Below are 22415 nucleotides of genomic sequence, written 5' to 3'. Positions count from 1 at the left end.
AACGCTGACCCCAAACTGAGGGTGTGCCTGCCGCTGTCGGGCCCTCGGCCTGAGAGGTCCAGCCTTATATCAGTCTAGGACGCGTGGTGTGGCAGGGTGGGGGGGCTCGTTTCTCCAACCCTGCCTGAGTTGGCTTCTTGCCCCAGGTAAATACTGGGGCTGCATGCAGCGCCTGGCTTCCTGTCCAGACTCCTGGGCGCCCAGGGTGCCCGGGGCCGACACAGAAGAAGTGGAGGCAGTGACGGCACTGGCGTCCCTCTCCGTGGGCATCCTGGCTGAAGAGCGGTAACGCCCGCCCCCTGGCCCCCAGCCTCTCCACCCCTCGGACCCTCCCAACTCGAGGACCCCAGATCCCAGCACAGCCGCCCCAGCCTCCTGAGGTCTGCCAGCAGCCCCCACCCTTGTCTCTCCCCCAGGCCCTCAGAACAGCTGGTGGAGGAGGAAGAACCCATGAATCTCTAAGGCTCCAGAACGGATCTGCCTGCCCACCCTGCCCTTTGGACCTGGTTCTCTTCTAACCTCTGGCAACAGTACCCGTTCCCAGGGTCTTCAGAGAGCCTTCGGGCAGGTAGTTGGGGCCAGAGAACAGCCCCTTGCAGTCACCCCAAGGAGCCTGAGAAGGGCCCTGGGTCTAGGATAGGGACCAAAGAGGACCCGGAGAGGAGGCAGGCTGGGCAGCCAGGCAGGCCTCAGTAGGGCTCTCTCAAGAACAGAGTCTACCCCTTTGGGGTCCGGGCCCCTGGCTGGGCCCCCATTCCTCAGGACTGCACAGAGGAGGACTAGCTCAGTCGGGCCCACCGATAACCACTATTCTTGGCTCTGTAGACCCTGGGCTTTGCACACAGCCCCAGGCTCCACACAGAAATGTGAACTTGGCCTCAGCCAGGGTGGTCCTTCCTAGGCTCTGAGGGCTGGGCTGGAGTGGGGGAGAGGGGGCTGGGTAGGAGGAGCCAGGGGGTCTGCCATCCCTGAGGGCAGGGGGCATCCCTCTTGCCTGCTTCCTCAGATGACTCTGGAAGCTTCCCCTCCACCCCCACCCCGCCCCGCCACTGTGCAGGGAGACAAAGCTCCTTCCAGGAGCAGCCATCAGCAGGCCTCCCATCTGGTCCCTGGCCCCACCAGAGGCCACCCTACGTCAGCCATCTCAGTGCCCTGGTGGAGCAGACAGGTGCTCTGGGAGTCCCGTGCTTCCTAAGCCAATGGTGCCAAACTCTTCATCTCTCCTCAGCGGCACGGCATGACCACCAGGGGCCCCTCAGTCACTGCCCCCCTCCGTGAGACTTCTCTCTTTCTGGGGTCTCCCTCACCCAGCTCTGACTCCTGCCCTACATAGGACTAGCTTGGCTGAGGGGAAAGGGGGTGGGAGAGTGGACGCAAGACCTGGGGGAGGGGAGGCTGCCCTGGCAAAGTCTTCAAGGCTTCTGGGGTCCGGGCCTGGGGCCAAGAAGGAAAGTGTTGGGGTGTGTGTGTGTGTGTGTGAGAGAGAGAGAGAACGTGTGTGTGTGTGTGTGTGTGTGTGTGTGTGTGTGTGAGAGAGAGAGAACGTGTGTGTGTGTGTGTGTGTGTGTGTGTGTGTGTGTGTGTGTGTGTGTGTCTTCCCCAGGACCACCATACCCTGTGTATGTATGCATGTTTTTGTAAAAAAGAAAAAAAAAATGGAAAAAAAATCTGAACAATAAATGTTTTATTTGCTTTAAAGGTGCCTGTGAAAGGGCCTCTGGGGATGCGGGGTGAACCGCGGGCGGACAGCAGCGCGGGGGTGGGCGGCGGGCGTTCGGCCACACAGCACAGTGTGCGTCTCCTTTGATGTGGGGAAAAAAAGGGACCAGGCTGGGCTGCAGGCCAGCCCCCCTCTAGCTCCTTGCCCTTCTGTGGGTAGCTCCCTTGCAGGAAGAACCCATTCTGAACACACCCTAGCTGGCCCCCACTCGCCCCACCTTGGGGTAATAAAGAGGCAGCAGCTCTGGGCTGGGTCCAGAGTCAGAAGGCCCACTGAGCGGGCGGGGCTAGAGATACGCGGACCCAGAAGGCATCCCCAGAGAGTGGTGAATCAGACCTACCTGGGTTCAGGTCCCAGCTGGGAGCTCAGGTAAGTCACGTCACCTCCTGGGGCCCCTGTTTATCAGTTAAAGGCTCCAGGAATAGACACTGTTTCTGGTCCCTTCCCGCTCGACTGCACCATGGCTTCTTAACATATACTGAGCCTAGAAGAGACAATGCATGAGGCAGCAGGCTGGGACAAGCTCATCCAACCACCGGAGAGGAAGGTGCCAGGCTGCCGGCGCCTGTCTTTACAGCTCTGAGCCAGCCAGGCTTCTCCAGCCTGTAGGAGGAGCAGCCTCATCCCCTCAGACCGGGCCCCAAGCCCTCAGCCCGGGAGAATATGAAGGGAAGCAAGTTCAGCCCCTTTCCATCTGTCCTAGCCCCTTGGGTGACAGACACTACATGCCACCAGTGGTGCTGAGGCCGTGCCTCCGAGCATCCTCCCCCTGGCCGGCGTGGCCTGAGAGCCAGGCTGCTGGGCTCCCCTGTGCCAAGAGGGGCCAGAGGGGGAGGGCCTCCAGCCCCTGAGACAGTGATCCCTCCTCTGCCCTGCAGGGCACAAGGTGAGCTAAGGAGATGGCTTCCTGAGACACCTTGAGACCCGCCGCCACCCCCACCCGTCCCGCTTACCACTCCTACAGCACCCCCCTCCCCACTCCCCGCAAGATTCCCGCCCCACAAGAAACCACCAGAGGCTGTGGGATACAAAGGGCCAATGTATTTCCGCTAAAGTGACAGTGACACAGATAAGGCAAAAGAGCTGAAGGGCAGGACACATCAGGTGGGAAAAGGGTAGACCGTGCAAAATGGCAACCTAACATAAAAAGATATCCGTCACAATAGCTCCTTCCCTCCCGAGTTAGTGAGCCCTTGTGCCCATGTACAGGCAGAAAAGCAGATTTTGTCCTTCAGAAGGGAGATTTAAAAAGATGAACGCTCTAGGCAAAGGGCAGTGAGCGGGGGAGTGGGGGGGACGTCTCGTGGCCAGGGGTGATACGTGTGAGAAGTGACGGAAATACAGGGCTGCAGGTGCACAGGCACAGATCTGTGGGGTTCCCTCCAGCCTGCACCATGCTGCCCCCTTGCCTGGAGCCCTTTTGGGGGCATGGCACCTTCCCCAGACACCTCGTCTGGCCTCGCTTGGGGAGCCCTCTTTGGGGGGGTGTGGTGTGTGGTATGGTGAAGGAGATGACTGGCTCTAGCACTCATGGGAGACCGGCTCTGGCGGGGAGAGGGACACTCACCTCTCCACTCAGGTCCCCAGGCCTTGGGAAAAGAGAGCCAAGTGTTGCCATCCCTGGGATTGAGGAGTTAAGCTACCTGACCCTCAAAGGACAAGAGGATGGGGTGCTGGGATCGGGGCTGGGAGGTCTCCCGTAGAGATCCCTCACTTGACCTGACCTCCCAGGTTCTCAGCCTGGCCCGAGGGAGAGTGCCCCCAGGCAGAGGTCCAGGCTCACTGCCCTACCCCTTGACTCACTGCCCTGGCCCCGCTTATGAAGATTCCTCACTGAGTGCTAAGAAAATAGATCCATCTGAAAAGGTCTAAAACTGCCCTCCAGCCAGGCCGATGAGAAGCAACATGGCAGGAAGGACCCCTTTCCACTGCACCCAGGTGTCCCGCAAAGGGGACAAGACAGCTTCCTAGGAGACCGCAGTCTTCTTGCTGTGTTTCTTCTGCCACAGATCCAGGGTTTCCAGGGGGTGTGGCAGGCCTGCCCAGTGTCTCAGAGGCTGAGTCCAGGTCCTGAGGACCCCCAGGGTACAGAGGCCTCACCCCTTGGGTCAGAAATCGCTGAGGATGCTGATGTCGGCGAAGTCAGCCCGGTAGCGGTGGGCATAAAGGCTGAGCAGGAAGGCCCACTTGAAGGAAATGAAGCTCCAGACACAGGAGAGGTAGTAGCTGTTGGGGTCTGTGAGGCCTGCAGGGGAGAGGAACCCCACGGTGACTTGAGAGGGCTTTGCCCTGGACCCCAGCCACCATGCCACAAGTGCAGGGCCACCCCTCCCCACCAGGAGAGGTGGAATGTGATAAGCACTTTTAGAGCATTCAGGGTTTGCAGGCAGGAGGCCCTGGGGCTGAGGGAAGGTCAGGGCTGGCCAGTCCCAGGTCTGTATCATCTACTCTGCCTTTCTACATTTACCCCGGGCCACTTGCAACTTGCAACTTGCTTTGAACATTAGACTCCTCAGGGGCAGGAAGGGCCTTTGCCTACTTGCTGGCCGTGGCCACCAGGGGGCGCTCCCATCCCAGAGCTGGGCAGAAGGACTAACCCCGTAGGGCCAGTAAGAGCACTCCGGGCTGAGGACCTGCAGAGCACACCCTGCTCAACACCTCCCACGCATTTCATTGAACCCTTCCGACCCGAGGGGCGGCTGGGGACTCCTTTCTCCTCACAGAAAACCCGGGCACGGGCAGGTTAAGTGATCTGCCCAAGCTCCTTGGACACAAGCTTTGGAACCAGGACCCGAATCCCGCGTCTACTCCTAAGTCCCCCAGGGGCCCTCCCCCGCCCTTCCCTCCCTGACCGGCCCTCACTCTGGTGTCGGGTGACGGCCAGCACAAGGAAGGTGCAGAAAGCGGCGATGGACACTGCCGAGAAGAGGACGCCCACGAAGAAGAAGCCACGCAGTCCCTTGAGCCAGGTCCTCCAGTAATCCTGCATGTACATCACGTGCGTCACCAGCACCCACAGCGCCAGCGCACCTGCCGGGACAGACCCGTCAGCCCACGGAGCCGCCTCTCCCCTCTCCGCCTCCCCCGGCCTCCAGCCCGGGGACCCCGCGGACCCTCCGGCCCCAGAGGCCAGGGCTGTCTGCATAGCAATACTAAGATCATGTTGGCCTTCCACTTTCATTACTCTCTGACTGTGGAGTGGAATGTTCTGGAGGCTACGAGGCCTCTGGCATCACCAGGACAGGGATGCAAAAGCAGATAAGAGAATCTACTGTCTTCTGTTAAGCCCGATGTTAAAGTGATTTGCAAAGATAGGAAACCATGCCATTCTTTTCCCTCATTTTTTTGTTTTAAAAAACATGACTTTCTTACACAGACATGTTATTTACGCTAACGCAGTGTTATTTTTAATATTACTTTAAAATGCTTGTAATGAGCACTGGGTATTCTATAAGACTGATGAATCACAGACCTGTACCCCTGAAACAAATAATACATTATATGCTAATTAATTGAATTTAAATTTTTAAAAAATTTAAAAAGACTTTTTTAAATGTTATGAAACAAGTGGAAAAATTAGGACACTGGATATTTGATGACAATAAACAACAATCGATATTTTTAGATTAAAAAAATAAAATGCTTGAAATGTTCTCAGTCTTAATTTCTAGTGTGGTACAGCTCGAGATCTATAACCCACATACGCAAGATTTCCTCGGGGCTTCACTAGTTTGCAAGCGTGTGAAGAAGTCCTGACATCGGAAGGTTTGGGAATCCTGCAGTCTGGCCTGCTTTCCGGGACCTGCGACCACCTGGGGCGGGGGTGGGGGGCTGACGCTCCAGCTCCACCTGGCCCTCAGAGGCCTGTGGCTGAGCTCTAGGCCGGCGGGGCCCTTTCAGAACTCCGCGGATTGCTCTTGCAGAGCGAAGACGCCCAGCAGTGAGACCCCCCACAAGGCCACCCAGCACCCACATGGCCGTCTTGCTCTTGACCAGACTCCATGTGACTCCCGCTAGCTTGCTGAGAGGGCAGGCCAGATGCCCCCAGCCTCTGCAAGGCCTGCCCTCCAGGCCTGGCTGGGCACTTCCCCTGGAAGCCAGCTACCACTCGGCCGACACAGTCAGTGCTCTCTGTGCCAGGCCATGCCTGCCGGCGCAGCCCTGGGAGTGGAACAACTATCTGTCCCACTGGCAAGGGTCTGGAGCAGGGCCACAGGGTCCCGGCAAGGAAGGACAGACGAAAGAGGCAGAGCCGGCTGCGAGTTCTGTCCGTGTGTGGGGGTGACACACACGACTAGGTGACTCCTAGGCTGCTGGGTCCTAGGAGTCGGGGGACGTTTCCAGCAGGCCACCGCACACACTACACACAGGGGAGCATCTGTGCTTAGGGAGGGCGGGCATCTAGTCGGGGGAGAGTGGTTATCTTGAGCGAGGGAGAGAAGGAAGGGAAGTGGACGGGAGATTGGGGGAGGCAGTGTGCTTTGACTGGCTCTGTGGTATTTTTATTTCTTAGGCTGGGTGCTAAGTATAAGGGAGTTCATGAAATCATCTATCCTTTTTTATATGCCCAAGATATTTCTCTCTCTTTCTTTTTTTAAGTTAGGAGGGGAGAAGAGGCTGGTGGCGGCGGTGGGGGGGGGGGGCATTGTCACAGAACTATGCTCTGGTTGTCAGCTCAGCAGTTGTCACAACTCCGGGCAGCCTGGCACGGGACGCAAAGCCACGGGACTGTGAGCCAGGAAGTCTGGGGCCTGGCACTGCTGTGCTGCCCGTGACCTCGCAGAGCCTTGGTGTTTCCACGTCTAGAACCGAGTGAGCCCAAAGGTCCTGCCAGCCCGGAAACTTGGCCACCCCAGGGTTCCTCCCTAGTGAGGGCTCAGCCCTGCCAGCCAACACACTCCCCCCCCCCCGCCCCCAGCCTCCCGTCCCACCCTGTTTGACCCCCGCTCTCCCAGCTCTGCCCCTCCCCACCGCAACCTTCTGCGGGGCTCTGGGGCCTGGAACATGGCTCCCTCCACCCCTGAGATCAGGGTGAGCCAGAACAAGCGTCTCTCCATCCCCGCCCAGACAGAAAGCTGGAGCAGGCCAGAGGTGGACAGAATGATAATCTCATGGCTTTTCCGCTGACATCTCACACGATCTGCAGCATATGCCAGAAGCATTTCCCAAACCTCTCACATGCATCCTAAGTGTTCGTCTGGGGATGCCGTGTGGGTCCTTAGGAAGAAGGCGTATTGTTACTGAGCGCATCCAAGGAACGGTCAGATGGGCATCTGTCTGGGACAGCTCCACCTGCCCTCTGTCTCCTCAGTATGCCATGTGGGGGGGGTTGCTGGAGGAGATGAGCTCTAAGATCCGTCACCACTCAAAGACCCTGGAGCCAGCTCAGGAGAAAAATAAGGTCAGAGTAATTCCTCTGTGACTCAGCAATTTCTGGGTTAGGAAATGCTGAAATAGGGGCCTGTGGAAATGCCATGTGTTAGTCCACTGGGCGCGCTGCAGGAGTGCCCCCAGACAGCTCCCCACCGCCGCCGCCGCCGCCGCCATACATCCACGTACCGAAAAGGAAGATGGCCATTTTGGGTGTCCCATGTACTAGTTCTTTGTTAATAAGCAGGCACAACCTTAACACCTCTCACTTCCCGCTGTGCACAGGCCTTGCCTCCAGATAAGACAAGCCACTTCTGGAAGCAGGCCCATTCCTACCCACCCAGGCTCCCACCGCTGTCCTTGGAACAGGGAGCTCCCCCAAGGTGGTCAGTGAATGAGCAGGAGCCCTGACTGGTCCCCTCCCACACCTCAAGCAGGAAGCAATTGTCCCTCAGCTTTGCTCTCTTCCTGAGGACACTCTGGACTCTAGGAAGCCTGGTCTGTACAATTCAGGGCAGGATGGTCAGTTCCCCAGGCCCACCCGGCTGCGTGCTCACCCTCACCCCCCACCCCACCCCACCCCACCGCTTCAACGAGCAGAGCCCCTGCTCCACTGGGGGCTCGCAGCTGACAAACCAAGGGCAAGGAAGGGTCGGAGTTGGTCAGTGAGAGTATCACTAGGGTCTGGGTTGGAGGTGAGGAGCCGGGAGGAGGCCAGAGGAGCCCACAGAGAAACTCAGACAAGTGGGACCCTGGGCCAGTGCACCCCTACCCTCTATACCAGCCCTGGGGAAAAGCCAGGCCCGAGCCCCAGGGCTCCTCTCCCTCCCAGCTCAGGTGGGAAGAACACAAAGCCATTTAGACTCCTGGGGCAACTTTTCCATTCTTTTCACCTTTTCTTGGTCTACCAGACCCGGAACAAGAGTCTCTGTTTTCCCCAGGATTCCCCCAGCAAAGCCATTTTCTCTACAACGGCTTTTCCTCCAAGCCGCTTCTTCCCAGACACCCGTCAGGATGGGAGACAGTGGGTCTCCGCCCATGAACAGGCTTCCCGCTGGGCCCAGGGGCCCCTGGGGGCTAGCCCTGTCTCAGAAACCAGCACCCCCATCAGCCCCTGCCTGTTAGGCAGGGGAGAAGGAGCATGTTGGGGCTGCCCTCTGGTGACTCAGCAGTTTCTGGGCTGGAAAATGCTGAGTCAGAAGTGGGGTGCTCACAAGTTAGTAAATCTGCTGATGCTTTACCCCCTCCAAAAAGGAAGGAGGCTGACTGACTACAGACTTTCTCAGAACACACTCGGGGTGGAGAGGGCTGGTGGCTCTGACCTGGTCAGCCCTCCGCCCGCCCGCCCCTGGCACCACCACTACCAAGTGGCTTTGCCTGTCCATTGCCACCTCCTGGTTGTCTGCAAGGCCAGACTGTCAGGGAGGCACCAGGCCCTGCTCCAGCTGCTTGCTGCCCTTGCACCCCTCCCCGCAGGCGACTCCACAGCTGGCCTGCCTGAGGGAAGCATTCAAGGAGGGAGAGAGGGCAGGGTTTGGGTCAGAGGGAAAGCCCACACTCCCTGGAGCTCGAGGTACGGTGCCTTTTCCACGGCCTCCTAAGACTGTGGGATGAATGCTATGGAGCCTTCTAAGCTGTCCTACTGCCAACCGGGAGGGGGTGTCCAAGATCACCCCTTTCAGTGGTATCTCTTCCCACTCCTTACAGATGAGGAAACAGGTCCAGGAGGCATCGGCTCAGCTCAGCTTCACCGGGCTCAGCTCCCCAGGACCAGACTCTTAACAACACCAGCTCAGATCCCAGGGATGGACTCCCCTCCCTCCTCCACACAACCAGTCCCTTCACCTCAGGTGTCACTCAGCCACAGGCCTGACGACACCTCCTTCCCAGGAACAAACACACAAAACTGCAAGGAGAGAACCTTGAGGAACAGAGCAGCTCGTGGGGGTGCAGAGGGGGAGCCAGGGGTCTGTAGAGAACTAAGCAATGCCGGGCTGGCTGCCTCCAGGGAGGACAGGAACCCACAGGTGGGGGAGGGGGCATCTAGGCAGGCATGAGAGCATCCCAGCCAGGGGGCTTCCCAGAGGGCTCTGTTTGGCCTTGCTCAGGCTGTCACTCTGTATGCCCCTCGATTAAGGCAGAACCCAACCCCCCCGCCCCGTTCCTTCTCTGCCCAGGGATGGCACTTAGTAGGCTTGGTGGCAATGACTAAATCTAGTTACTTTCAGTGAGTACACTCAGGACTCTCTCGGGCAGAGGATTTTAGGAATGGAATGTGATCACCATATGTAAAAGTAATATCCTTACATGTATTTTTTTCTCCAAAGTTCTTTTTCCACACACAGTGTTTCGTGTAGCTGTGTAACCCTGGGGAAGCTACTTACTTACTCTAAGTCTCAGTTCAAGCCTTATCTGTGAAATGGACACAATAATAATGCCCACTGCATAGGACTAAGGTAGAGATGAAACAAGATGATGGAAACGCCGCTTAACACGGTGACTGACACACAGAAAGTATTAGAAAAAAGTGTTAGCGAGTAGGAAGAATATGTTTTGTCTTCACACCAATGCTACATACAACACAGAGAGGTTCATCGGGTGTCCGCAGGTGCACAGGGAAGACACAGCATTGGTGCGGATCCCGCCTCCCAGCACCCTGACGCTCGCCCTCTAGCACTTGGCTCCCCTCTGCTCTTTAAAGCACAGAAAAGGCACCCAGCACAGGCTTCTGCAGACCTTGGCAGAGGAGCCACAGCGGAGGTGTGGCAAAGAGACACCGACGCGGTAGGAAGAAAATGTCCAGTTTCCGTCAGATCCCTAGCGCGGTCCCCCGGGTTCGGCTGAGGACTCTGCGGGGGGTGGGGTCCGCCCTGGCGGGAGGAGACGGGTTCCCTGAGGAACCCCTCCGCCCTCCTTTCCACTTACTCCTCCTCTGCCTCACCCAGACCCCAGGGAAGGGGCGCTTGAGGAGCGGAGGTCCCCGGGCAGAAGCGCGCGCGCGGTTGGGGGGCCGAACGAAGGGTGGCAGGCAAGCAGGCGCGCAGCGAGGACGCTGTCACCGGGCGGCTGGGCCGGCGGCGCGGCAGGAGGGTGCCAAGGGCAGAGGCGGCGGGCGGGGGGGAGGGCATCGGCTCCCGCAGGCGCCCGGGCCCTCGCGGGGCCTGCGCTGCCCACGGACGGTTTTGGGTAAACAGCCTCTCCCGCCCCGGTCCCCGGGGAAGCGCCGCCCGCGAGGAGCCTCCCGGAGCAGCAGACAGCGCCTCCCGCCGCCGCGCGCCCGCAGCCGTGACCCCGCGCCCCCCCCACCCCCGGCCCCCGCGCGCCCCGGGGTACCTGCGAGCCCCCCCATGGCCGCCGTCCCCGGCTGTCTGTACACCACGGTCCAGACGAGGAAGATGGAGAAGCCGGCAGCAGAGCTGAGGCCGGAGTAGGCGGCGCGGAGGCCGAGCTGCAGGCGGGACGGGGCCATGGGGCTGCGGGCGCCGGGCGGGGAGGGCGAGCGCCGCGACAGTCACAGGTGCAGGGCCGGGGCCGGGGCGGCGAGCCGGGAGCCGGGAGCCGGGAGCCGGGAGCCGGGAGCCGACGGCCGCCCCGCGCTCCGCCCCCGGCCCGCCCCCCGAGCCTCCGGCATAGCGCCCTCCCCGGCCGGAGGCCGCCCGCGCCCGGAACCGCGCCGCGCGGCCGGAGCTTCGCCAAGTGAGGGCCTGGGGCCGCGGGGCGTTTGGGGGTGCCTGGTAAAAAAAAAAAAAAAAAAAAAGGAACGTTCGGGGGCTCATCCTCATTACCCTGTCGGGATATTCGGGGTGGGCGGGGCCCGGCAATCTACAGGTACACAAGCCAGCTGCGGCCAAGACTTAACATTTTTCTCTCTGAATAAAATTCTCGCTTAAAATTTAAATTTCTCGTTAAAATTAAGATATAAAAATGGAGAAACATGTAAGTACACAGTGAATAGATTCCCTCCACCCTGTCCCTATGAACCAGATGCCCTCCCCTAGACGTTATGCGCATTTCAGAAGATTCTTCACACCAAGGTTTGAGAACCCGGGCACTGTGACCATCACCTCATAACCTCAAACACTTCACCCACGCTGACAGCTTCCCCTTCCTTTCATCCCCAAAAGCTTCACCCCCCACCCCAAATCCCTAGCAAACATCACCCCGACTCTCAGAATCTATAGCAGGAGTATGTTGAGCTTCCACTGTGAGCCCGGCTTCCTCCTGGGAGCTGGGAGGGAAAACCAAACTTAACACAGAGCCCTCAAGCACAGATAATCTAGTTGGGGAGGCCCATCACATCCCTGCACAGAATAAGTAGCCAGTATCCCTATTAGTTTCCTTAAAAAAAAAAAAAAGATTTATTTATTTATTTGACAGAGAGAGAGAGAGGAGAGAAGGAGAACCGACTCCAGCTGAGCAGGGAGCCTAATGCAGGTCTTGATCCCAGGACCCCAGGGTCATGACCTGAGCCAAAGGCAGATGCTTAATTCACGGAGCCACTCAGGTGCCCTTGGCTATTAGTTTCCTTTTGCTGCTATAGCAAATCACCACAAATCTAATGGCTTAAAGCAACAAATACTTATTCTCCCGCAGTTCTGCAGGTCAGGAGTCCCACAGTGGGTCTCACTGGGCTAAAATCAAGGCGATGGCAGGCCTGCCCTGCTTCTGGAGGCTGGAGGGGAGAATCTGCTTCCTTGCCTTTTCCAGCTTCTATAACCACCCACATTCCTTGACTCATGGCCCTCTCCCTTCATCTTCAAAGCTAACAATCACATTACTCTGATCTCTGCTACTGTTGTCACATGTCCACTGATGACTCTGCAGCCTCCCTCTTCCCTCGTAAGGACACTGTGACTAAGAACCTGGATAATCTGGGGCACCTGGGTGGCTCAGTCAGTTAAGCGTCCGACTCTTGGTTTCGGCTCAGGCCATCATCTCAGGTCAGGGTCTTGAGATTAAGCCCCGAATGGGGCTCTGGGCTTGAGATCCTCTCTCCCTGCCTCTCCCGCCTAAGTGCTCTCTCTCTCTCTCTCTCTCTCTCTCAAATAAATAAATAAAATCTCAAAAAAAAAAAGAACCTGGATAATCCAAGCTAATTTTTCCACTTCCTTACCTTAATCGCATCAGCAAAATCTCCTTTGCCATGTAAAGTAACATATTCACAAATTTTGGAGATTAGGACGTGGACATCTTAGGGATGCATTATTCTGCCTACCACAACCTTCCAGAATGTAAACTCTATGAATAAGGACTGTGCCACTTTCATTCACATGAACACCTAGAAGAGTGCCTGGCACCTAGTAGCCCCTTAATGAACATTGTTGAATAGGTAAAGGCAGTGAATGAGGTAAGCATTAAATAATGATAAAGGTGATCGTCATAAGAAGTCCAGGCAGGGCATGATGAATTGCCCAGGGAGTGATATAAACCAGTGTAAACCACACTTGCCTCACTTAAGAATAGTCTGGGAGCTTCTTAAAAAATTAAAGAGGGCACGTACTGCATGGAGCACTGGGTGTTATAGGCAAACAATGAATCATGGAACATTACATCAAAAACTAATGATGTAATGTATGGTGATTAACATAACATAATAGAAATAAATAAATAAAAGCTCAATCAAGACAAAAACAAAAACAAACAAAAAAACAGGCTCCCATCCATCCATGGCTTATTAAATTTGAATCTTGGGAAGTGTATTTTTTTATTTTTTTAGAGATTTTATTTATTTATTTGACAGAGAGAGAGAAAGCACAAGCAGGGGGAGCTAAAGGCAGAGGGAGAGGGAGAAGCAGGCTCCCCGCTGAGCAGGGAGCCTGACACAGGGCTGGATCCCAGGACCCTGGGATCATGACCTGAGCTGAAGGCAGACGCTTAACGACTGAGCCACCCAGGTGCCCTGGAAGTGTATTTTTTAATAAGAAGTAATTTTCATGTGGTAAGCTCAGCACTCAGCCCTTCTTTGGGAGCCAGTGATGCAGTCAGAGAAGAGAGCGAGCCCCATGGTCCAGAGTACACTGCCATGGATGGCTTCAGCCCTGGCTGGCTGGGTAACACTCCAGGCGGTGGGAACAGCATGTGTGTGGCCCGGAGGGAAGAAATAACCTGGCAGATTTGGGGAAACTGTAAATAGTTTGTGGTCTGTGGGTGGAGTGGTGGGTTTTGAAGTTAGAAATATTATGAACATAAAGGGCCTTTGTGCTCTGCTAAGGGGAGGGAAGTAAGAGCTCCGTGTTCTAGAAATGTGGCCAGGGTAAGAGCATGAGGACCAGCTGCCTGTGCAAAGACTGGAAGCGGAGAGCTCATTTGGACAAGTCCATCCCCTCGCTGTGCCTTAGTGACCTCATCTGCAAAATGGGGACAGCAGGGATAGATACTTCCAGTGTTGTGACGAGGAGTCGGTGTTTAGAAGAGTGCCTAACACATAGTAGGTGCTCAGTAACTATGATTAGCTATAGTAGTGCAGTACAGAGGCCCTGGCAAGAGATGAGGGGAAGCTGAAAGGTGGTTCTGGCTGAAAGAATGAGAAGGGAAAAGTGGGAACTGATTTGACAGATATTGAAGCTATTTGAACCTTAAAGGTCATTTAGGAATTCATTATCTGGGCAGACAGAAATGAGGAGGGTGAAAATATTCTGAGTGGACATAGTGGGAGTGTTGGAGAGTAGTGAGCAAATGTGTCGCTCCGAAGTATGAGATCGTACAAGAAATTAATGAGAAAAAAATTATCTAACTGTAGCTGGCCCAGGTCATACAGAAAGGTTAAAAGCAGGCTGAACCTTCTTCTTTTAAGATTCTATTTAAGAGAGAGAGAGAGAGCGAGAGAGAGCACAAGTCAGAGTTGGGGTGAGGGGAGAGACAGAGGGAGAAGCAGACTCCCTGATGAGCAGGGAGCCCGATGCGGGGCTTGATCCCAGGACCCTGAGATCATGACCTGAGCCAAGGCAGACTGAGTCACCCAGGGGCCCCTGAATCTTCCTCTTGATTGTAGAGGTAATATGGAGCTGTTGAAAGATTTCATACTCAGATGGGGTCACCACTTAAAGTGTGACCCTAGGCAGGTTCCCATAACTCAACAGAACTTTCTAACTTTCTGCCAAGAAAATACTCTATGTCTCTGCTCTTCAAAATGGTAGCTACTACACACATGTGGCTATTGAGTACTTGGTATGTGGCTAGTGTGACGGAGGAGCTGAGTGTTTAATTGTTTTTAATTTTAAATTTAAATAGCCACAGGTGGCTAGTGGCTACTGTGATAGCCCAGGAAGCTCTCGGGAGCCCTGTTGCTCTGCTCGTATAATGGGGAGGATGATGATGCTTAGTAGGCTTGTTACAACAATTGAGATATATTGACATACTGCAGTTAGGGCCCTCAACACAGTAATCCAACAAGTTATTTTCGCTGTTCTTAAGATTGTTGCTATTGTCCTCATTGAATAGGAGTAGCAGGACATAAGCCATGTCTTAGGAAGATTATTGAGACTGTGATGTCTAATTTAGATTCGACGGGAAAAGAAAATTGTAGAAGAGAAAGCAGTCACGAGACTATTTCAGTGGTAAGGTGTGGGATAATTAAGGTCTTATCTGGAGAAAGGCCATGACAATGGGAAAGAATGAAAGGATTCTGTTGTGTTCTGCAAAGCACATGAGTGTGTCCACACATACACGTCTTTCCACGTTAGCTTCCTTTCCAAGGTGCTTTCAGAGAGCACACTCCCATCCCAACCCAAGACAAGACACCGCTGCCTGCTCCCTCCAACAAGACAGATAGCCACTCTCCCTGCTCACTAATGCTCACCATTAGGGACTCTTCTGGCACATCACCCACTAAATTTGAACTTGGAACCCTTCCCAGTGTCCTTGCAGTGAAACTGATGCCATGGGATTGAGTTCTGAACAACAGAATCTAATCGGAAGCAATGCGTGCCGTTTCCAGGCAGGACCCATACACACCCTTGTCCCTTCTCAATTCCCTATTTCCCTTCTGTCATAATTTGGGAGGCCACATGTTGACGATGGTGGCACCACATGATGGAAGGAGCTTGGGACCCCTGAATGAATGAATGGAACAAAACCTCTCACTCTGTCCTCATGCAACTGTAACAAAAAACCCACCTTTGTTGTACTAAACCACTGAGATTTGCAGGTTGTTTGTTACAATTACCCGATTACCATCCCTAAGACACCATCCCTCATCCCATTTCAGGTTGTGTAAACACAGCCCATGTGGCTAACCGGTTTGAACTCTCAATCCCTCAGGAGTCACTTTTAAATTGGGCTCCACCAATATTAAGACAGGCTCTAACTCCCACCTGCAGGCATCTTGCCTCCCAAGACATTCCTTCCTCACTCCCCCAAAGCAGGCACATTCCAGACACATCTCTCGCCCCACAGTGCTGCGTCAAGGATAACCCCACTGAGCTGTACTCGGCTTGCCTGAGTTTATTGGACTTGCCAGGGCTTCCTCCTCTCTGCTCCTTACTCCCCACACACAGGGATCTTGCATGCCTTCCGGGGCATGTCCTTGCTTACTGGGGCTCCAGCCCTAAACCCCAGCGTCATTTCAGAGTCCTTGCTTTCCTTCCTCCCCACATCCAGTTCATTAGCAAGTGCAGTGGAGTCTGCCCTGTCGTTCTTCTCCTTCTCCCTGTCACCACCCTCGTCCAGCCCCTGCCCCCTGGCAAGGGTCTCCGAACTGGTCTTCCTCTGCTTGTCCCTTCCCTTCCAGTCCATTCTCCAGCCAGCGGCTGGCACGGTCTTTTAAAAATAACAAGCCGAAACGTGGTACTCTCCTGATTAATCCCTCCGTGAGCTTCCCGTCTCTCGTGGAGTAAAGTGACCGGGGCCTTGCCGGCTGCAGCTATTCTCACCATTCATTCCAATTCCGGTGCACGGGCCTTCTTTCTGTTTCTCGAACGTGCCACACTTGTTCCTGCCCCAGGGATTTTGGACTTCGGGCCTGGAAATCTCTTCTCTGAGTGCCTAGAAGATTGATTCCTCCTCATCGTTCGTCAGCGCAGACTCTACTTCCTCAGAGAGGCAATGCTGTCCTCCCTATATCAAGCACGATCTGCCACCCGGTTATATGTTTTCATGGCACCTATCACTATGTGAAATTGTGTTTGTTTACCTTTAGCCCCCACTTCTCCTATCCCTTCAGAATATAACCTCCATGAAGGCAGGGGCTTTATGTGATAGGGTCTGACTCCTCTTGGTTTGCCCAGGACCGTCCTGGTTTTACCACTAGAAGTCCCGCCCCCCGGGAAGTCCCTTGGTCTAGAGCAAACCGTGGTACCGCTATTGCCTGTCTTGATTGCTTCCGCATTCCCAGCACCTAGTCTAAGGCCAGGTGCACAGGGAGGAACTCAATAAAATTTGTATGCTCAGTGTAACAATGGCTGGCTGTCCATAAAGAATTCCTTGATCCTAGCTCTAGGGGGCAGCCTTCTCCAACCTTGGGCCTCTAGGCCCAGCTTTCCGAAGTTGGGCTAAAAATCTCCTGTGCTTGAATTTAGGTGGTGAGTTCCACAAGATTCTCCCCAGACATCGCATGGCCCCCTTGCCCACCCCCAGCTCTTGTGGAGTTCGAGGCCGAGGACCCTGAATAAGATCACCCCCTCACTCCAGTCCCACCTCCTGAAGCTTCGTCTTGCTCCTGAGGCCAGACTGATAGACCAGAGCAGAAAGGACTGTTCTAAGAGGTGGAGCAGGTGCCTCACTGAAGGGAGGATCTGGCCCCATCATAAGCATCCCAGCTGCCCAGGTTGTAGAAAAACATCCTGAGTTGAGGGTTCCTTGGGGGTCACCTCGCCCCCCTGGTCCCTGGGCTCCTCCCCAGGGCTGTGGCTGCCTTCTGCCCCTAGAAGGGGATGTCTTTGCTTCTTAGGGTGAGAGTGAAACTGCTCAGAGTCTGCCTTTTCACTGAGACCCCACTTCCTCTGCCTGCCCACTGAAGGCCTAGAAGTCCCCAGAGTGGGCAGGATGCAGGGTGAGAAGTGCTAAGTGAGCATCGGAGGCAAAGCCAGAGGCAGCAGGCGGGGAGGGGGGCAGTGTGTGTGTGTGTGTGTGTGTGTGTGTGTGTGTGTGTGTGTGTGTGTGTGTGTGATCACAGCCACAGTACTGTTTGGGAGGGCAGCGTGGGGCCCAGGCCTGCTTGCTTCTCCTGGTGTGTCCTGGTGACCTCCATCTTCTGACCAGAACCCTCCATCACAGGTACCTACTCCAACTCTCTTTCTCTTTCCCTGTGGGCTTGCTTTTGGAGGAAGAGGGAGGGAGGGAGAGAGGGAAAGAGAGGGGGGAGGGAGAGAGAGACTGCTCTTCACCTCCACGTGGAGGTGGACCTACTCCGGAGCTGTGGGGAGTGAGAGACCAGCGGGGCTGAGGGCAGGAGGGGAGGCTGCTGACGTTTCCTGCAGGACACAGCCTGGCTCAGGGAGGTGCACAGCTTGTCCCGTTGTTTTGAGTTTGGTAATTGGATTGATTGAATGAGAAAGTCATCACAGAGGTTTAATCGATACATGTGGGTCCTGCCCTAGTCCAGCTGCAGGGACACTGGGTGAGGTAAAGAGACTAGAAATAAGGCTGACACCTGTGCTTGGTCCAGAGCAGGGGAGAGCATGGGACCCAAGAAAAGTGGCCTGGAGAGTGGCCGCATCTGAGGGTGCTTTCTGGAGGAGGGAGGGCTGTTCTTGAGATGGCCTGCCACAGGGTGAGGAGTGGAGAGTGGTCAAGAGTGGGTGGAAAGGTACCAGGAAGGAAGGCAGATGTGGGGGAGCCACGAGGAAGGTGAAAAGGACCCATGCAGGAGAAGGGGAAGGTCGTTTACCTGCCGAACTCAAGAAACCTCCCTTGAGGACCTTCTGTGCACAAGGCCCTGACTGGGCGGGGCATGCAGCCTTGGCCATGCAGAGCCCGGTCTTTGGAGCTCACCTTCTCTCGAAGGAGGAATCATTGACCATAACTAGGAAGTGATTTAATGTTGGCTGCGGTGAGTGTCAGGTGTGTGGCCCCAGTAGGCCTCTGTGGAATGAGAACAGAAAAGCTGAGGTGGCCTCTCTACCTGCCCCTGCATCATGTTTAAGTGGAGGTGACTCTCCATTTCTCCGGAGGTGAGGCCTCTAGAGGAGGAGGCACCAAGGCTAAGGGCAGGAAGGACTTCCTGAGGCCCAGGCCTGGGGTGGAGGTCTGAGCAGCTGGTGCTGTCTCCCTGTCCTGGAGGTACAAACTGATACTGGGAGCGGAGGGAATGACCTACGGCTCTCTCTCTCAGTCAGAACTGCAGACCCCTCTCTTTTCTGTTTTCCTCTCTGGACTCCATCTCTGCAACCTCCTCTGGGCTGTTCCCAGGTCCTCTCAGGAGAGAGGAAATGGGCAGTGGTTCTGGTGCCAGGAAGTCTTTGGACTCTTCAGCTTCTTCTCTGGCCCCAACACTTCCTGACTGGGATTTGGGGGCAGGTTGAGGTCTGCTCTGAGGCTAGGAAGGGGCTTCTATCCCTGGCCTGCTTGCCTGATTACACACCCTTGTCCCTTCTCAGCCCATGCTCTAGATCCAGAGAGAATGGGGCATCTCACGAGCAGGGCTGGGGCCCTCCTAGGAGCCCTCCCTCAGGCTCCCGCAGCTGCTCCTGCCAGGGGCCTAAAACATGAGGGTCATGTGGGTGCAGAGTCTGAATCCTGAACAAAGGCCATGAGCCTAGGATGGGCTGGGAGATTGGAGCACTTGAGACTGGGCTTCTGGGAAGGCCGGGAATGTTGGGAGGAGGCAAGGGGGAGGAGGGGGTGGGGGTGGTGAGCCTCAGGGAAAGGCTAGGAGTGGTGTGCTCTGGGGTAAAGGCAAGTGTAGGCTGAAGTTCCGACAGAGCTGCAGGAGTGAGGGAGAAGGAGAGGCGCTCTGAGCCTGACGGACAGTGGCTACAACTGGCCTGGAGCTGCCACTTCCCAGCACTGATCACTCAAGGTCAGATGCAGTGTCTCCTGAGTATTTAGGATACACACACGCGAGCGTGCAAACACACACACACGTGCGCACACACACACACACACAGAGCCCTTGAGAAACAAAAGCAGCTCCTTATTTATGCACGTTCATAGAAGAGCACATTTGCCTGCTAGGCAGGCCTGTTCCCTCCCACACAGCTCCAGACCTGCCCCTGCCTTCCCTCCTGCTCTCCCCGCCTCTCCTCACCCTCCAGCCACTACCGTCACCACCACGGGCCAGCTCAGTGACTGTTTCCTTGCCCCTGTCGCACATGACTAGTCTGAGCACCAGCCAGGAGAATGTGCCTCCCGGAAAGTATGGGGTCAGATCCCCAGCGGCCCCCAGCCCTGTCCAGCCTTCCCTCCCAGCTCGCTGACCTCCCCCACCTGGAGAAGGCAGGAGCCCGTCCCCGTCGCTCTTCTCCTCCCGCGCCACTGCTGTCAGAGTGGCCCCTGAGCGCCTGCCTGGGACCTGCTTGTCCTGAGAAGGTTTGGCTTGGTGCGCATTAGCATGCCGGCTCCCTGCCTCTGCCCCCCACCCCAGGAATGGGCAGGGAGGGGAGCCGGGAACTGAACTGGAACCACCCTCAGGGCAAGGTACCTGGGCAAGTACGGGAGGACTTGAAACCTTCCAGGGCCAGGAGGCAGAGCCCCCATGAGGGTACTGGGCTCAAGTTCCTCTCCCTTGTCAATTGGCCCCGGCCCAGGGAGAATCCCAGGGATGCTAAGGGAGGCTGCAGCAGGCTGGGGCTCCCAGGCAGAGCCCTTCCAACCTCTGGTCTCCAAGCCGGCCCATTAGTTAAACCTTCCTCTAACCTCCCACCATGCATCCCACCAACAAACCTCAGATGCCAGAGCTGAGCCTGTGAGCAAAGTCTGCAGCACAAGACAGGAGAACCGAGTAGGTGGCAGGGAAGCAGCGAGGAGGGAGGGAGATGGAAGCAGATGCCTCGGAAGCTGGACCACGGAGAGCTGGAAAAGCAGCCCCTCTCCCTCCCCTGGCCCTGGGGGACAGCCCTTGGTGGGCAAGCTGGTCTCCCACAGTTCCCACTCATTTCATTTCCACCGCTAATCTCTACATCAGACACTGTGCTGGGCAGGGAGGCCTGACCAGATGTGTGTGTTAAGGAGATAAGGAAAATTCCACTTGGCCCTGTGCCCGTGCAGCCTGGGGTCTGCTCAGTTCTAGGATCCCAGTTGAGAGGAGCGCTGCCCGGGTATATGCGGGGGAATGACCTGAGGATTGTGCAGCAGGGCACAGGATAGAGTGAGGAGGGCGAGGAGGGCAAGGCTGAGAGCAGCAATGGGGAGGCAGTCCCCAAGAGTGGTGGTGTGTGCACCCTGCAGTCGGGCTGCCTGGGTCTGGCTCTACCAAACTCCATGGTGGGCCTTCCGGCAGCTTACTTCACCTCTCTGTGCCTCAGTGTCCTCACCTGCAAGTGGAGAGTGTTCTCTCAGACAAAATCTATGAAGTGACCTAGCACCCTGCACGTAGTAAGTGCTGGAAGAGGCCACCTCTGGGGCCAGAGCAGTTGCAGCAGGCAGGGTGTAAGGGCTGAATGTAACAGATTATTACTCGTTGACTCGGCCAGAGCTGGTGGCATGACTGATTGGATGTGGGAGGAGAGAGGGAGGAATCTAGTTGGTGGCTTAGGCAGTGTGTGTGTGTGGGGAGGGGGCTCCTGGAGCAGGGAGCAGGCAGGGAGGGGAGGCAGGGCAGGAGGAGGGAGTCCAGACAACCACCCCCCCACCCCCCCCCACACCCCCGCCTGTGAGGCACCTGGGAGGATCCAGGAAGCTCGTGAGTGGACAGCTTCACCGAGAGGCCTCTCCTTACCCATGCACCCTCCTCCACTATTCTCTGGGGGTCTCTGTAGTCCCCTGCCATCTGCCTGAAGGGAACGGGCAGGGTTGGCGGAGAGTTCCTTGTATGGGGAGACTGCATCAAGGGGCCCTGCCCTTCAGCTTCCATCATCTGCCTCTCCCTTCCCTTCCCTCTGGAGCCTGTGCATCCAGCTGTGGGGGAAATGACTCTGGATAAGGGCGTTTTCCCCTTCATGGGAACTGTTGATGTATTTGAGAGGCAGGATTGCAGAATGGAAAAGCACACAGGACTCCTGACGGCTTGGGTAGAACCCACTGCTCTACATCTTCCTAGTTAGGGGAACTTGGGTAGGCCATCCAACCTTCTTGTGTCTCAACTTCCTCATCTGTGAAATGGGATGACAATTAGACCTATCTCATAGGATTGCTGTAATGATTAAAAACATGCATGTATGTAACGAATCAAGAGCAGGGCCTGAGGCAGGGTAACTCTTGTTTTTATTTATCTGTCCTAACACATCTCCAGGCATCTAATGACAGTCAGGGGAGGGTGAAGGTTGCACTGGGGCAAGGCATGATTGTTTTGGAGATGCCTCACCATCTGTCTTGGGATGTCTTCCTCAGACACACTCCCCTTGTCCCCTGCCACCTGCAGGCCTCAGCCCTGATTAAACATCTGTTGAGTGGTCGTTCTACGACGACGACGCAGCCCTCACTCAGGAATGCCAAGAAGGAAAAACCCAGGCCCATCATCTGCCTGGGAAGTGGGAGTGGGGGGGTTGGGGGGAAGGCAGGAGGCTTTGCCTGTCAGTAATGAGAACGAGACCAGTGGGAGGTCCAATGCCCTGGCTGCCAGTGAACAGGCAATCACCCCAGCTATCTTCTCTGTCTCCCAGGAGAGGGGGAATGAGAAAGAGCCCCGAGAAAAGGAAAGAGTAGTGTTGAACTACTCTTTCTGAACATAGGTGGGGGGAAAGTAGGTCTGAGACACTTCCATTTGCACCGATTTGAATGGCTTTCTTTGGACCCTCGCACCCCCCACCCCAATCCCTGCGGTAATGCTCAATTTCCCTTTCCATAGCTTTCTCCTTTAGGCATAGAGTCCAGAGGAGAATGAATATGGTGGATGCACAGTGCTGTACAGCATGGGGGTTGAGTAGAGCCTGGCAACCTGGTTGAAGCCCCAGCTCATCATTTGCTAGCTATGTGACCTTGGCCAGTCACTTAATACCTTGGAGCCTCAGTTTCCCCATGCATATAAAGTGGGAATAAGGGTAGTGCGGCTTCACAGGGTAGCGAGTGGCAGAGATTACATACATGAAGCACTTGGAACAGTGCCAGGCACATACAGGCTCTCATGGCTTGCTGAGAAGTCTGCAGGTATGCAGATGCCCTGCTTCATTTCCCAGCTCCTTTTCCACCTGCCTGAGCAAGGGCAGGTATAAAGACGAAATGGGGGACCTCTTTCTGACCCCACTGCCCATCCCTTGAAACTCCGCTGTAAGATCTTCTAGATCAGGTCACT

The 22415-nt window shown here is 55.8% G+C and overlaps 3 protein-coding genes across 6 annotated transcripts in view; 2 read left to right on the top strand and 1 right to left on the bottom strand.

Moving 5' to 3' along the window:
• The window catches only part of HDAC7 (histone deacetylase 7), a 35855-nt gene extending 34157 nt beyond the window's left edge, over positions 1 to 1698 (top strand). For all 3 annotated transcript variants that reach the window (XM_088026024.1, XM_088026025.1, XM_028123092.2), the window contains 2 exons: positions 147 to 285; positions 417 to 1698. In XM_088026024.1, the coding sequence (XP_087882150.1) occupies positions 147 to 285; positions 417 to 462 (185 nt within the window). In that variant the 3' untranslated portion in view covers positions 463 to 1698. The remainder of the gene's footprint in view (positions 1 to 146; positions 286 to 416) is intronic.
• Positions 1699 to 2739: 1041 nt separating this feature from the next.
• Positions 2740 to 10675, bottom strand: SLC48A1 (solute carrier family 48 member 1). Its single transcript, XM_028123172.2, has 3 exons — positions 10424 to 10675; positions 4583 to 4750; positions 2740 to 3965 (listed from the first exon to the last, which is right to left on the bottom strand). The coding sequence occupies exons 1-3, from the start codon at positions 10557 to 10559 to the stop codon at positions 3829 to 3831; spliced, it is 441 nt and encodes a 146-aa protein (XP_027978973.1). The 5' UTR covers positions 10560 to 10675; the 3' UTR covers positions 2740 to 3828.
• Positions 10676 to 17197: 6522 nt separating this feature from the next.
• RAPGEF3 (Rap guanine nucleotide exchange factor 3) overlaps positions 17198 to 22415 on the top strand; it is a 28660-nt gene continuing 23442 nt past the window's right edge. For both annotated transcript variants that reach the window (XM_028123140.2, XM_028123139.2), the window contains exon 1: positions 17198 to 17302. The gene's annotated coding sequence lies outside the window, so the exon portion shown is untranslated. The remainder of the gene's footprint in view (positions 17303 to 22415) is intronic.

Source organism: Eumetopias jubatus, unplaced genomic scaffold (assembly GCF_037043125.1).
Source record: "Eumetopias jubatus isolate StellerSeaLion01/CBP00866 unplaced genomic scaffold, mEumJub1_p1.0 scaffold_8, whole genome shotgun sequence".
Classification (NCBI taxonomy): Eukaryota; Metazoa; Chordata; class Mammalia; order Carnivora; family Otariidae; genus Eumetopias; species Eumetopias jubatus.
Note: the sequence above shows the minus strand (reverse complement) of the source record. Positions and strands in the feature narration are given on the sequence as shown.

Bases quoted from the DNA above. Each gene is read 5' to 3' on its own strand.
- SLC48A1 (XM_028123172.2), bottom strand. From the start codon at position 10,559: ATGGCCCCGTCCCGCCTGCAGCTCGGCCTCCGCGCCGCCTACTCCGGC. The intron at 4,751-10,423 runs GTACCCCGGGGC...CTGTCCCGGCAG, and splicing joins GGCCATGGGGGGGCTCGCAG to GTGCGCTGGCGCTGTGGGTG. The intron at 3,966-4,582 runs GTGAGGGCCGGT...TCTCCCCTGCAG, and splicing joins GGCCGTCACCCGACACCAGA to GCCTCACAGACCCCAACAGC.